This window comes from Etheostoma spectabile, chromosome 7 (assembly GCF_008692095.1).
Source record: "Etheostoma spectabile isolate EspeVRDwgs_2016 chromosome 7, UIUC_Espe_1.0, whole genome shotgun sequence".
NCBI classification, from domain to species: Eukaryota; Metazoa; Chordata; class Actinopteri; order Perciformes; family Percidae; genus Etheostoma; species Etheostoma spectabile.
The window spans coordinates 19,559,086-19,571,306 of NC_045739.1; the positions used below are offsets into that span (position 1 = coordinate 19,559,086).

The 12,221-nt window shown below is 39.3% G+C and overlaps 1 protein-coding gene across 4 annotated transcripts in view; it reads left to right on the top strand.

Moving 5' to 3' along the window:
- hdac7a (histone deacetylase 7a) overlaps window positions 1–12,221 on the top strand; it is a 66,222-nt gene that overhangs the window by 8,879 nt on the left and 45,122 nt on the right. For 2 of the 4 annotated variants that reach the window (XM_032520614.1, XM_032520616.1), the window contains exons 1-2: window positions 7,896–8,158; window positions 9,240–9,308. Coding sequence is in view for 1 of the 4 variants with exons in the window: in XM_032520613.1 (XP_032376504.1) it covers window positions 9,240–9,308 (69 nt within the window). In the remaining 3 variants the exon portion in view is untranslated. Of the gene's footprint in view, window positions 1–7,895; window positions 8,159–9,239; window positions 9,309–12,221 lie in introns of those variants that run through there. The other 2 variants (XM_032520615.1, XM_032520613.1) reach the window with 1 other exon arrangement.

A 12,221-nucleotide genomic window follows, 5' to 3' on the forward strand; every position in this document is an offset into this window, starting at 1 on the left:
CACACTCACGCTTGACAGGCTTGTTGTTGTTCAGAATGGTGGGTGTTGAAAGGGTGAGTTTTGATTTGGTTTGACTTTACGTTTTGAGGGTTTGTGTGTGCATGTGTGTGCTGTTGATAACTCTGGGATTTTCCTGTGGTTGCTATGGTTTCATGCTGTGTTTTGATCAACTTCCCATAACTCCAAACATCCTAATGTTGTGAAGGATCCTCAGCCCATCATTATACACTCTGCTTAAACTGTCACCGCCGGGGGTTGACCTCAGCTCGCTTTCAATCTAACCAGATAAAAATGTCCAAAAGAGGCTGCAATTCACATTGGTAGGACCATCTTTTAAATCTAAAGGTCACATTGGGTTTCTACTAGAACATGTTTACATGCTTTTAATCTTCTAAAACACATTCTTTTTAGCATGCTGTCTGTCTGAATATACCTATAGTCCCCCTTTTCTGACTTGCTCAGTTTAAGCGCCTGTCTCTTTACATCTCCGTAAAGAGATGTAAAGATGTCTCACTGTTTAAGTGGCATTATTTACATGAATGTCTGCTTTGGACAACTCAATTATAGTTTAATATTCAGAGTGTGTAATTGATTATCTGTAATATTTCTCTTATTATTCTATGTGCCCCTGATGAAAAAAAGTCACACTTCATTTTACCTCTCAACACTGAGTAGTGCTGACTGCACACATGACACCACTGCTCTGTTGTGGAAAGTGTCTGTCAGCGATCCATTGTGTTACTGTGGACTGCACATGTCACCAAGGCTTTCCATGCTGCCAGTTAGAGACTCTCTCTGTCTCTCTTTTTTCACACATACCGGGGAAACATTTTGAACATGCTTACAGTCTGTATGGGAATGCTTTATTGCATTTTGTGTAAAATTAATTGCTTGGAATATCCCTCGCAATTACATAATACCGCAGTGCAACCATAACTGGAACCCAAACAAAATGCAATCAAACATTATGTATCATGACATGTGTGTTGGGCTGATTTTTTTATTTAGGTGTACGATGTGTGGGATATTAATTCACATTATTACTTTTATGACAGATGGTGGGTCAGAGCTTCATTTGACGCTGCTAAAATGTTTCCCCGTTATCTTTAACACTCATGTTGTCCTCGGGTTCAATTTGACCCGTTTTCAAAGTTTCTACATTAGAAATGTGGGTTTCTTTAAACCAATTTGCCCCAAAGTAACATGGATGGTTCCATACAACGCTCTTGACAAGTAAAATGACGGATCGGGATCAGTACTTTCATTTAATTGAGTTTTTCAGTATTTTACTGAAAACAACAATGATGTTCCTATTCCTGCAGACTGACAGACTGACAGACAGACAGACAGATAAGTCAGACAGACAGACAGACAGATAAGTCAGTTAAGGCTTTCTGGGACTATTTCACCAGAAAGCTTTGACTTGATGTAGCTTTGGGGTTTGTGTGGGCATTTTTTCTGTGACAGAGAATGTATTGAGTGTGATAGTTTGGGTTCTAGAGCCCAGATTACCTGAACAAGAGTGAATGCAGTTACTGCAAATTTGACTGTTTTTGCAAAACATATACATTCCCGTGGCATACTAATGTCTAATCATGCTAAATAAGTAGTTTCTGTGTTATAGGGCAGTAGTTGTGAGGTATAGTAGGTTATCAGTAAGCCCAGTCTCTAGAGGCAAAACATAACATACTTTTCTTCAATAGCAGAATTCTGCGTATTGGTTGCTTTAAACAGCCCTCAAGCCTTAATGGTATCTTCCATGAAGCAGAAAGGTTACACAGGATTTGAGTGTGTACGTGTTAATGTGCAAAATCCTTATCCGTCTGTATCTCATGATTATCAACTGACCGCCACGAGACGCCCACATGGGAAGAGTATATTTTCTGTAGAATACTGCCGGCCAGCTGCATTCAGAACAATTTGAGTGTAGTTCAATACTGCAGCTGACCACACCCTGATACTCTCTTGCATACATACAAGCACACATGACTGAAAGTATGTTAAACACACACATGGTTGCGTGCATACATTACATGCATATCCGCATGCATGCACCAATGTAAAAAACACACAAATAGAGCTCAGGTTTTTCCTCCCCAATATTTTCCAGCCTTATTATCTTCACCTTTGTTCTTGTGTTTACTCAGCCCACTAAAGTTAATAAGTCTTTTCCTCAGTGTCTCATATTTCTCCCTGCCTTCATCTTCCCGCCTCCCTCTGTCTATCTTCATCTCGCTCTGGGTTCCCCGCTTTCCTCCCTTCGCCTCCTCCTTCTTCTTGGCTTTTCTTTCTTTCCCATCATCCTCCTCTGTTTCTCCCCCTCTCCTCCGTTCCTTCCTTTTTCTTCTCATGCAGCATTCCTCACATTCCTGTTGGCTTCTTAAGGGGAAGGACCCCGCTGGCAGACCAAGGCCAAACATTATTACAGTGCTCTCAGCCTCTCTCTCTCTCTCTCTCTCTCTCTCTCTCTCTCTCTCTCTTTCTTTCTCTTTCTTTCTCTCCTCCTGTCTCTCCTCTTTCCCTCTTATACTGATCCTACCTCTTCATTCAACTTCTCTTATTGCCTTCCTGATTTTCTTCTGCTGTTCCTCAATCACTTTTTTTCTTCTTAATCCATGCCCTTGTACTTTCACCTCCCTCATTTCTTCTCTCTAAAACCACTATGGCCACTAACTCCATTTCACATAGTGAGTGTATGATTCTACTTTAACTGTGTTCAAACAGCTTACTGCGACCACTGTGTTTCATAATTAGTGGAAATACAGGTCATACCTTTCTCCGTTACGTATAACAGGCTCATTCAAGTTCATACAAGTGCGTGTGCTGTGTTTTTTTTAAGGACACACTGTCCACACATGGTAGATAAAGAATCAGACACATAATTACTTACAGGAAAGAGCATGGTTTTCTTAATAAAAGTGGAAAAAAATGCACAGATCTGTCCTTGTGTGCGCACAGATGTGAATGTGTATAAACGAACAGAATTGTTAAAACGTAAGTTTTTTTTTTTTTTACAGTAAATTTCCTCTAGATGCCCCCAATTGTATTCTCTTGACTCCTATGTTTATTGCCTTGTTACACAGAGATGCAGCTTCACTAGAGAATTATAACAATACACAGATTACAAATAAAAGTCATACGCCAGATGTTGTAGTTTGATGTGTATCTATCATGTGTCATGGGTAGGCCTGGGAATCATTTGACATTTTAGTGTCAATATAATACCTGGGTTTGGTAATGATTCCCAAATTATACTTTTTTTTATAATATAAGTATGTTTTTCTCCGATAATATAAGCATGTTTTTTCTTTTTACTATACTTTATTTTAATTAGACAAAAAACTGCCATCTTCAAAATAAATTACAAACATAAGCAACCTACATTAAAACAACAACTAACAAACAAAACAGAAATTATAAAAAGAACAAAAAAAGACAACAACCACAACTAGTCAGATTAGACAGGGATAGATAAATTTGAGATTAAAAAAAAGAAATCAAAATCATATGGTTCAGAATAGCAAAACTGGTGTCATGCAATTGAGACTTCTGCTTTCAAATGAGAGAGTTAAATAAAATAACATTTTAAAAAGTAATTTAAATAAGAAGCTACTTGATGAAAACATTAGGAATTTTACATGCATGCCAGCTTTTGTTGATAGACAGTTTTCTATATTTGGTCAAACAAAAACATTTTTGTCCCAAAAAAGTACTGCAGGCTAAGTGAGTTTAAACCCAGCTCGAATAACTGGATCTTAAAACCCATTTTTACTCCTTTGCGTTATGCATTCTTCCGACCGTCATTCTGTGAGGATTTCAATTGAGTTTTGTGTCGACACTCTTGTGTGTAAAAGCCCTCTTCTCGTGTTGTAGCAAGAGCACATGTCTGCAGGTGGGAGGCAACTTTTTAGCAGATAGTTGACCACATCCTGCCCCTGTAGTACTGACAAAAAAGCTACAAATGTAACACTGCCTGTTTTTAACTGTGTCATTTCAGTACGATTTAAGCTACATTAAGGTTTGACTTACTGTGTTTCTTAATAATTCATATCAATTACAACATTTTTGAACAGAAACTGTGCTGTAGCTTTACGTATTCCATTCTGACCCCACTTTCTTTGTCACAGTTTAGGATTGGCAGGCATTTAGCTTTTTATTTGCAGTAAGCAAAGCTTATTTCCAATATAAAGTCAACAGCCTCATAAATATATTAATCAATATATATCAGAATACTCTTATTTGCAGTTACTTAATGCAGTTGCAATGTGGAGGCTTTTGCAAGCTTTTAAAAAGCATTTCTTTCATTTAAAATCTCAATAGTCAAATGAAATACAGGAAAGCTCTTTTTCGATAAAATATACGTTGTTTGTGGAAAGAACTAACTGACCAGTGCTGGATGAGTGTGTGTGTGTATGTGTATGTATTGCTCTCTCCCTGTGGGCGGTTGCCTACTGCGCTGCTTTTCTGTCACCCTGTGGTTTTGTTATTTTCAGCTCGAAACCGGATGTGATTCAGACTGCATGGTAGATTGTGTAATTGAATGGACTAACCACATACACACACACACGTATGCACACAGACACACACACACACACACGCGCACACACACACACACACACACACACACACGCACACACACACACGCACACACACACACACACACACACACACACACGTATAAGCTTGCACACATTACATCAATGCTCACACACTCACACACACATACACACACGCACACATACACACATAGACATAGTTATGGAGCTCTACACCCACACACTGAGGGTTTCTGGGAACGGTGCTGGGTTCCCCCTGTTCTCAGAGGCACCCGAGGGTGAGCGAGCAAACGATGGCGCACCACCGGCAGAATACAGACACACGCTTCTTGGTTTCAATATTGGTCTGATACATCAACAGTTGTTGACCTGGCTGACGCCGAGATCGGAAAAAAGGATAAAATGCACACACGGCTGTGCTCTGTGGAAACAAGAGGACGGTTGAAAGTGGGGGAAAACACTGAGAAGTGCGAGTGAAACTCATAACAAATTTTAAAACAGTTTTATGCAGATAGAGTTCATTTCAGAAAATTAACAGGGAAGAGATAGAAGTGTCCAAAATAAGTAAAAAGTACCTAAGTACCTCTGTCACATAAACAACAACAAAAAGATATTCCATAAATGACTTATTTTTAAGACAGTAATCATGATCATGATCCTTTTTATATTCTGAATGTGAACTTTTTTTTATTTTACTGTAAATTAAAAATCTTCATTCACAAAAGTTTTGGGATTGATTTTTGTGTTGTTGCAGGACATATAATAATGTGCATGATGTTACAGAATGTATGATTAAACAGAGAAAGGACTGAAGATTTCTGTCATGCTGACCAGACGTCAGTGACGACTTAAGGATGTGTGTCACTCAGTGTGAGCGGCAAACAGCCTCTTGATTCTAGGAAGGCTTTGAACCAGAGAAACTGTCAAGACGATGGCCGTGCGTCATGTAGGCTACCACAGTAACGTGCGTGCGTGTGTGTGTGTGTGTGTGTGTGTGTGTGTGTGTGTTCTGAAGACGACAACTTCAGATTCAAAAGCATCCATTAAGATCTTTTTCTAGGACTTCTACAGGACTAATGGTGATGTCTAGTATGACCCAACCTTGTTAAAGATCAGGTTAGCATGCAAAGGGGTTAAAGGTTGCTTTACATTCCACACATCCCTGGTTTTACAGAAGCTGTTGTCAAATCTGCTCAACCTTACAGCTTCCTTTCTGATGTATTGTCTCAGTCATTCTGTAGTACGGTGTCTTTTGAACCCCAAATCTAATGGATCATGTCTTTTAATGGGCATGCATTAAGTACTACATGTTAAATTATTGTCTCACTGTAAGAAATCTATTGTGATTTCCACATTAATTAACTGTAATTAATGTTGACATAAGTCGTACTGTATCTGTAGCTAATGCTCTGCGTCATCTCCTGTTTTTAAAATGTGTTATATTAATAAAAATGACTTGACTTAGTGTGTAACTGTAAAATGTGACTCAATTTTTGATGATACTATGTACTTCATAACAATAACAGACATATAGTACAGCCATTCAGTCATTCAAATACTACTGTTGAAAAAAAAATACAATTTTACTCAACACTTCTTTTTATTTATTTATTTTTAAGTGTCAATAAATGACTGCAGAAAGCCAGGTCCTTGACATTTATTTATTATCAATTGTTAAATAGTAACAAGGATAATTTACCTACTTATTTTGATATGATGCGAGATAATATAATGCATACCATGGTTACAGAAATCGAATGGGCTTTTTTCCCCACATGGTAAGTATATCCAGTCCTTTGAAGGCCTATGATTAGATCTGGTTTTCCAGATCCCCTCAAAGAGTAATTTAACTGTGGCTGTTTCGTCTTTTACCAATCCTCCTTTGCAATGTTTGAAACAGATCTGCTGACCAAATAGTGCAACAATGTCCATATTTTACTGTGTAGACCAGTCGCTAAGTATTACAGTGCAGGGGTGTGTTCTCATTCATAACAGATTTACTGGATTCTATGATATAATCTTCAATCCTGCAACATGTGAGCAAATTTGAGGCCTTTCAGTGAAACGTACAATAGCAAGTAAAGTTGTCTGTACAGCTGTACAATCAGCTCAACAATATGTGATATTGTTATTAGGCCCACGGAAAGTATTCCAAACATTTCCCCATGAAGGGCCTTTCAATAGGCTTTCCTCTTCTGTTGTCGACAACGACGTAAAAAAACAATGTCCAGGTCTCTGCTGCAGATATACTACCGGACTGTCGGCCTCACCAAACAGAAGCATGCTTGTTTTTATATTATTGAAAGGAGTATCGCCGTTATGTTCACTTATTGATTTTGTTTGGGAAAAGCTTATTTGTATTTGCAATAGTGCGGTTTTCTTTTGACGTACCATTCGAGATACCTGCAGCCAGAGGCGCCGGGACATGTTCACATTGCAGGAAATCAAAATTAAAAAGGAAACGGAATTGGGTCCTAGAGAAGATCTGTGTTTCCTGAGAATGTTTGTGTAGGCTTTGGTTTTGTGCAACCCTTTATTTTATACCAGAGCACCACCACCATAAATAATAATTAGTTTAATGCTATTATGTTTTTCATTAGACTTTTTCAAGACATGAGCTCAATTTGGTGCGTAACTAGAATCAGAGTTTGCCCTCACCTCACAGAGAGATCTGACTGTATACAACATGTTACAAGCACAGGAGTGGACATAGAATTGCAGTGCATCACAACCCAAACCCCACAGCACTGTGCATGATGGAGGTTCCTTTGTCTGTAAGCATCAGACTCACTGACACATGCTTCATCTTGGGAATGTCACATGTTGGTCTAAATGCTGTTTCACCCTCATAAAAATAACATACTGGATGAGACACTGAGGCTGTTTGTCTTTTCTTTTTTAGGAAACACTTTACTCATGAAAATGTTAAAATGTAAAATATTAGAGCAAACTTAGGGAGAGTGGGGAGTGTGAAAGGGAAGTTGAATCCTATCACTCAGGTGTGTAAAAAGAGAAAATTTAACTGGGGGACCTCCAAAGGGCCTCGTGGAGGCTGTCAGGGTCCCCAGAACCACATCCCCGTGCTTGGTGCTACACAGTAGGCTCACAGCAGCTGGTTTTGAGGTTTTTGTCAGCAGATGGAGCCACAGTGTAGGGGCCATTGTTTAATTGAGTCCCCACACTGAAACAAAGTTAAGAATGTTGCACAAGGAGCCAGACGCGGATTGGCTGCAGTGTGCACCCAATGGGAGTCAGTCAGTGCAGGAAAACAATAGTCCTGAAGGTCCGTGTGAAGTCGAGGCTATTTTTGGTGGGGCCCGCCTTGCTTGCTATTTCTGTCAGCAGGAGAGCGGAGGGGAGGGGGCAGGACTTGAGGGGCCGGACTTTCTTTTCTGCAACTTGCCTCCGATAAGTCTCTTTTCTTTTCCTCCTCCTCTGTACTCTCTACTGACGACACCAGCGGATCTCACCATCACCTCCCGTCAGTGTTTCGCTCTCTTTGGATGCACAAGGACTTGTTTTGCTGGATTATTTTTTTCAAGTGTTTTGGACTGCGACTCTTGTAAGAGGCCGTTGGGTGTTACCGGGTTCTTTCTTACAAGGTAGGAAACACTGCTTAGTGACCAGGGCTGATGTGGGAACAGCTGGAAGTTCGTTAGTCTATATGCCCTTTAATGTGCCGTTGTTTCTATGGGAGTTTTGCATTGCGATGAAAAGACTATGGCTATGGCTCGTACCTGCGCAGGTGTTTTTACTCTTTTAATTGCGCAAGAGCAAAAAAAAGTAAATACACGCAAGTGCGTCAGAAAATAAAAATCGTGTAGTAAAACTGAACTGTATGCTATATCTAGGCTACTCTGCTGACGCGAAATGATTGTTTAAGCCTTCTTATAGTGAAACAAGCGTGTCTACAACTACCGCGAAGTCCCTATTAACTCCTTGTTCATCATTCACGATGTTCATACAGCATCAATGACAGAACTAAATAAGGTTTTGTTGAAGCTGCCTGGCCTGTTACCTTACGCTTTATTTTATTTTTTAGTAGTCTTTCTTGGAAATTATTCAAATATTGTTTACTTCTGGTCCCTGTCCTGACCCCAATCAGCTCTTTGCTGCAGAACAGATGTTCAGCGTTCAGCAAGCAACAGGTCCACCATTCACACACGCACGCACACACATACACGCACAAACTTACATTGGGAGAAAGAAAGATGATTCTTTAGTCTGATAAAACACACAAAAAAAACATGCACTGTGTGTGTGTGTGTGTGTGTGTTTCCTGCTGGCCCAACCAATACTGCCACACACATTATGTGATCTTTCCATCCAGATCTGGGTTAAATATTCGACCTGAGGGCTGGGACTTACATCACAGGAGCACTCAGCTTGTGCCCAGCCGCACCCATCAGGTGGCCAAGTCTGCTAATGCAACCCTTCTTTAAGGAGCATTATGTCATCTATGACTTTTATTTGCCTCTTCTGGCTGCCAGCGGGATTAGCAACAATTTATCTGGGATAGTTTATGATGCTCTGCAGTTGATATTTTCACAACAGAAAGGACAATTTTAGATCAGCAACAGCAACATTTTGGAACTCAGATCTGCCAATCCCCACATTTTTCTTGTTTTATATTGTGTATACGAGCTGCATTTCACTCTTGTATTGTTCTGTTTGTCTCCACAGATGGAATCAGCACCTCTGGCAACACCATAAAGACAGAAAGACAGGACAACATATTTTGTACAGTGGCAGGTAGGAATTTTTTAACCTCTGAAGAAAATGTACTAAATACCAACTGTAACTTAATAAGTAGTTGTGTTATGAGTCGGTAATATTTTTACTTGAATGAAGTCAAAGTTAGCAACAGCCGTCAGTGCTGAAACAGTTGTGTGGAAAAGATGCTGTCAGTCTACAGTCAACCCTCCTCAAGACTACATCTTGTCCTCTTTACAACATTTTCTTTTTTTATTGCGTACACACACACACACATTACACAGTCTGGGTGACAGCACTTTTTCCAGTCCAGAATGATCTAAGCTGTTTAATTCTCAGACAAGTGCAGTAAAGTACAGAACAGGTGTTGACCTAGTTGGAAAGATGTTCTCGGCCTGCTATGTTTTTCATGTGTGGGTTTAGAAATTTGGTTTGCTGCAGGTCATGCAGAAGTGTGGTTTATTATATCGTGGTTTATTATATATCAAAAAGTCATACTTAAAAAAAAACAATAGTAAATGTGTGAAAGTTAAATTTGACACGGCACATTTAAGGTTTTGCTGGCTTTGGCTAAAAGTGTGAAAAATATATATTTTTTTAAAGTGATTTAATCCTGAATTTTAACTAGTTTTGCAGGGATTGTAAAAAAAACTGCCAATGGTGCTAACATATAGAAGTAGGATTTACTTACTTTTTCATAATCCCTTCCTTGATTGTGTCAGAAATGTTCAGAAATGTCTTGTTACGCAATTATAAGAAACTTATGGAATTATACAAATTAATTTCCTACAAATATTTCCCAACACATTTCCAGTTGCAACTGTTTTTCACGAGGTTGTGGTTAGACAATGAACATATCAACATTGATTACTGGTATGATACAAGATGTGATCCTGACCTCACCCTTATGCACTCATCTCATCTCACTTTGAGAAAATCCTTTTTTAGAACGGAATTTGAGAGTACGATGGGCCCGTGAATTCCTTTCTATATAATACACATTGATTTCCATTGTAACAGCAGCAGTTAAACCTTTATGGCAAATTTCTTTCCATTCTGCTTCCCCTTACTACGTACAATAAGAAACTGTATCACTGCGACTCAGCTTGCCTAACGCTGCTGACTCACATGGAAAACACTCAAAGCTTTCTTCTTCAACCTGAGACCAAAATGTATTTGATCCGCTGCTCCACCTATCAGAAACAACAAGTCGCCCGGCTGCTCTCCTGCCTTTTAGTTTAGATTAGCATTCTCCACTGTGAAGCATGCTTGTGTGATCACACTGTGTAGGATTACAATGCATGACCCCCTGAATGGGAGCCGGCTCTCGCTGTGCCAGGCTCCGCTGACTGTATGCTTACCAAGGACCTGCTGTGTGTGTATGTGTGTGTGTGTGTGTGTGCCCCTGTGGAAAAACCCGGTGAGGTCATGGCGGTGGCTGTAGGGTCTGGTTACATGTGTGTTGTCCACGCAGGGCAACTGACACTGGCTCTTTCTCCTTTTGTCTTCTCTAATCTCTCCTTCTTTACTCATACAAACATATGCACACATATAACCTCACATACGTCTACAGTTCCTCAATTGCATGGCATAGAGTATGATGTAGTTTTGCGGGCTGCCTTACTTAAAAATTTGGGTTGATTATGACTAAAATAAAATTGCAGTCACTATGGACGGAGCTAGGCTATTTAAGAATGGCATGGTTTGTGCAGGATGTCCGGGAGGATTGACCAATCAGTGGTCTGGTGTGTTTAAACTCCACCTTCTAGTATACCAGCTCGCTTGAAACCCTAGACCATATCCTCTTCCTGATCCTGGTTTCCAAACACTTGGGTCAGCTGATCCTTGGCTTCTTTTTGTCACTGGTTTGTGCTGAATGGGGGAGCTGATGGAGGAAGAGTTAGTTGTCAGTTGTCTTTTATTACCATTTCATCTTTAAAAAGTCACAAAGTACTTTAAAAAATCTATTTTCCAAAGCCCAAGTTCAAATACTGAAATAGTTTTTGTTTGTCCAACGAACATTCCAAAAGCCAATAATACTGAGTTTAATATCAAAGAATATTAAGAAAATCTGCAAATAATCACACTGTAAAAGCTTTAAACAACAACAACAACAAAATAAACAATTAATCCATTATTCAAATAGTTAAAGTTGATCAACTTCTACATTATTTTTTCTGTTTAATACAGTGCAGTATATATCTTTAACATTTATACAAAGACATCTTAAAGGCAACACATCCGTACCAATTTCAGTGATTTCCATAAATATCCATAGGATGTCAATTTTATGAGAAGAAAATAATAATTTATGTATAATTTTGGCAAATGCAGAAGGAGTGAACAAGTTAAAAAGTTATGTTCCACAAAGGTCCTTTTAAGCCTTTAGTCAGGTTTCATATTTTGTTTTCTTTTTCCTGCCACTAATCTTCCTCACTTCTTCTTTGTATTGAGTAACCTGATCTAACTATTTACTCAACGGGTTTAGTCTTTATTGAGTACAGCAGTAATATATTAGGAATAGTAATACTGCTGCAGGTACGACACTTTTTATTCAACACTAAAATTGTGCTCCATCTTGAATTTCCAGTGTGTGTGTAGCGTTTTTGTTGCAAATCAGTAAAGAGTCAGTAAATCCCAGCAGCTGGCTCCCAATAATTGATTGGCTAATTTTATACCAATCAACAACGATATTAACCTCCGGCAATATATATTATGGTCATAACGAACTTTGGGGCCCCTTAAAGCCTAAATGCAGTGCCGACACATGCTGTGCAGTAGTTGTCGTAGTAATAGTAGACGGCAATGAAGGAGGCGGCTATTTTTGACTTGCTGAACAAATGGCTCGATTGTCCTGCTTCTAGGTGCATGAAATCACTTGATATGTCAGGGGTAATGTTACATAATACCCTCCAAGGTGTGTGTGTGTGTGTGTGTGTGTGTGTGTGTGTG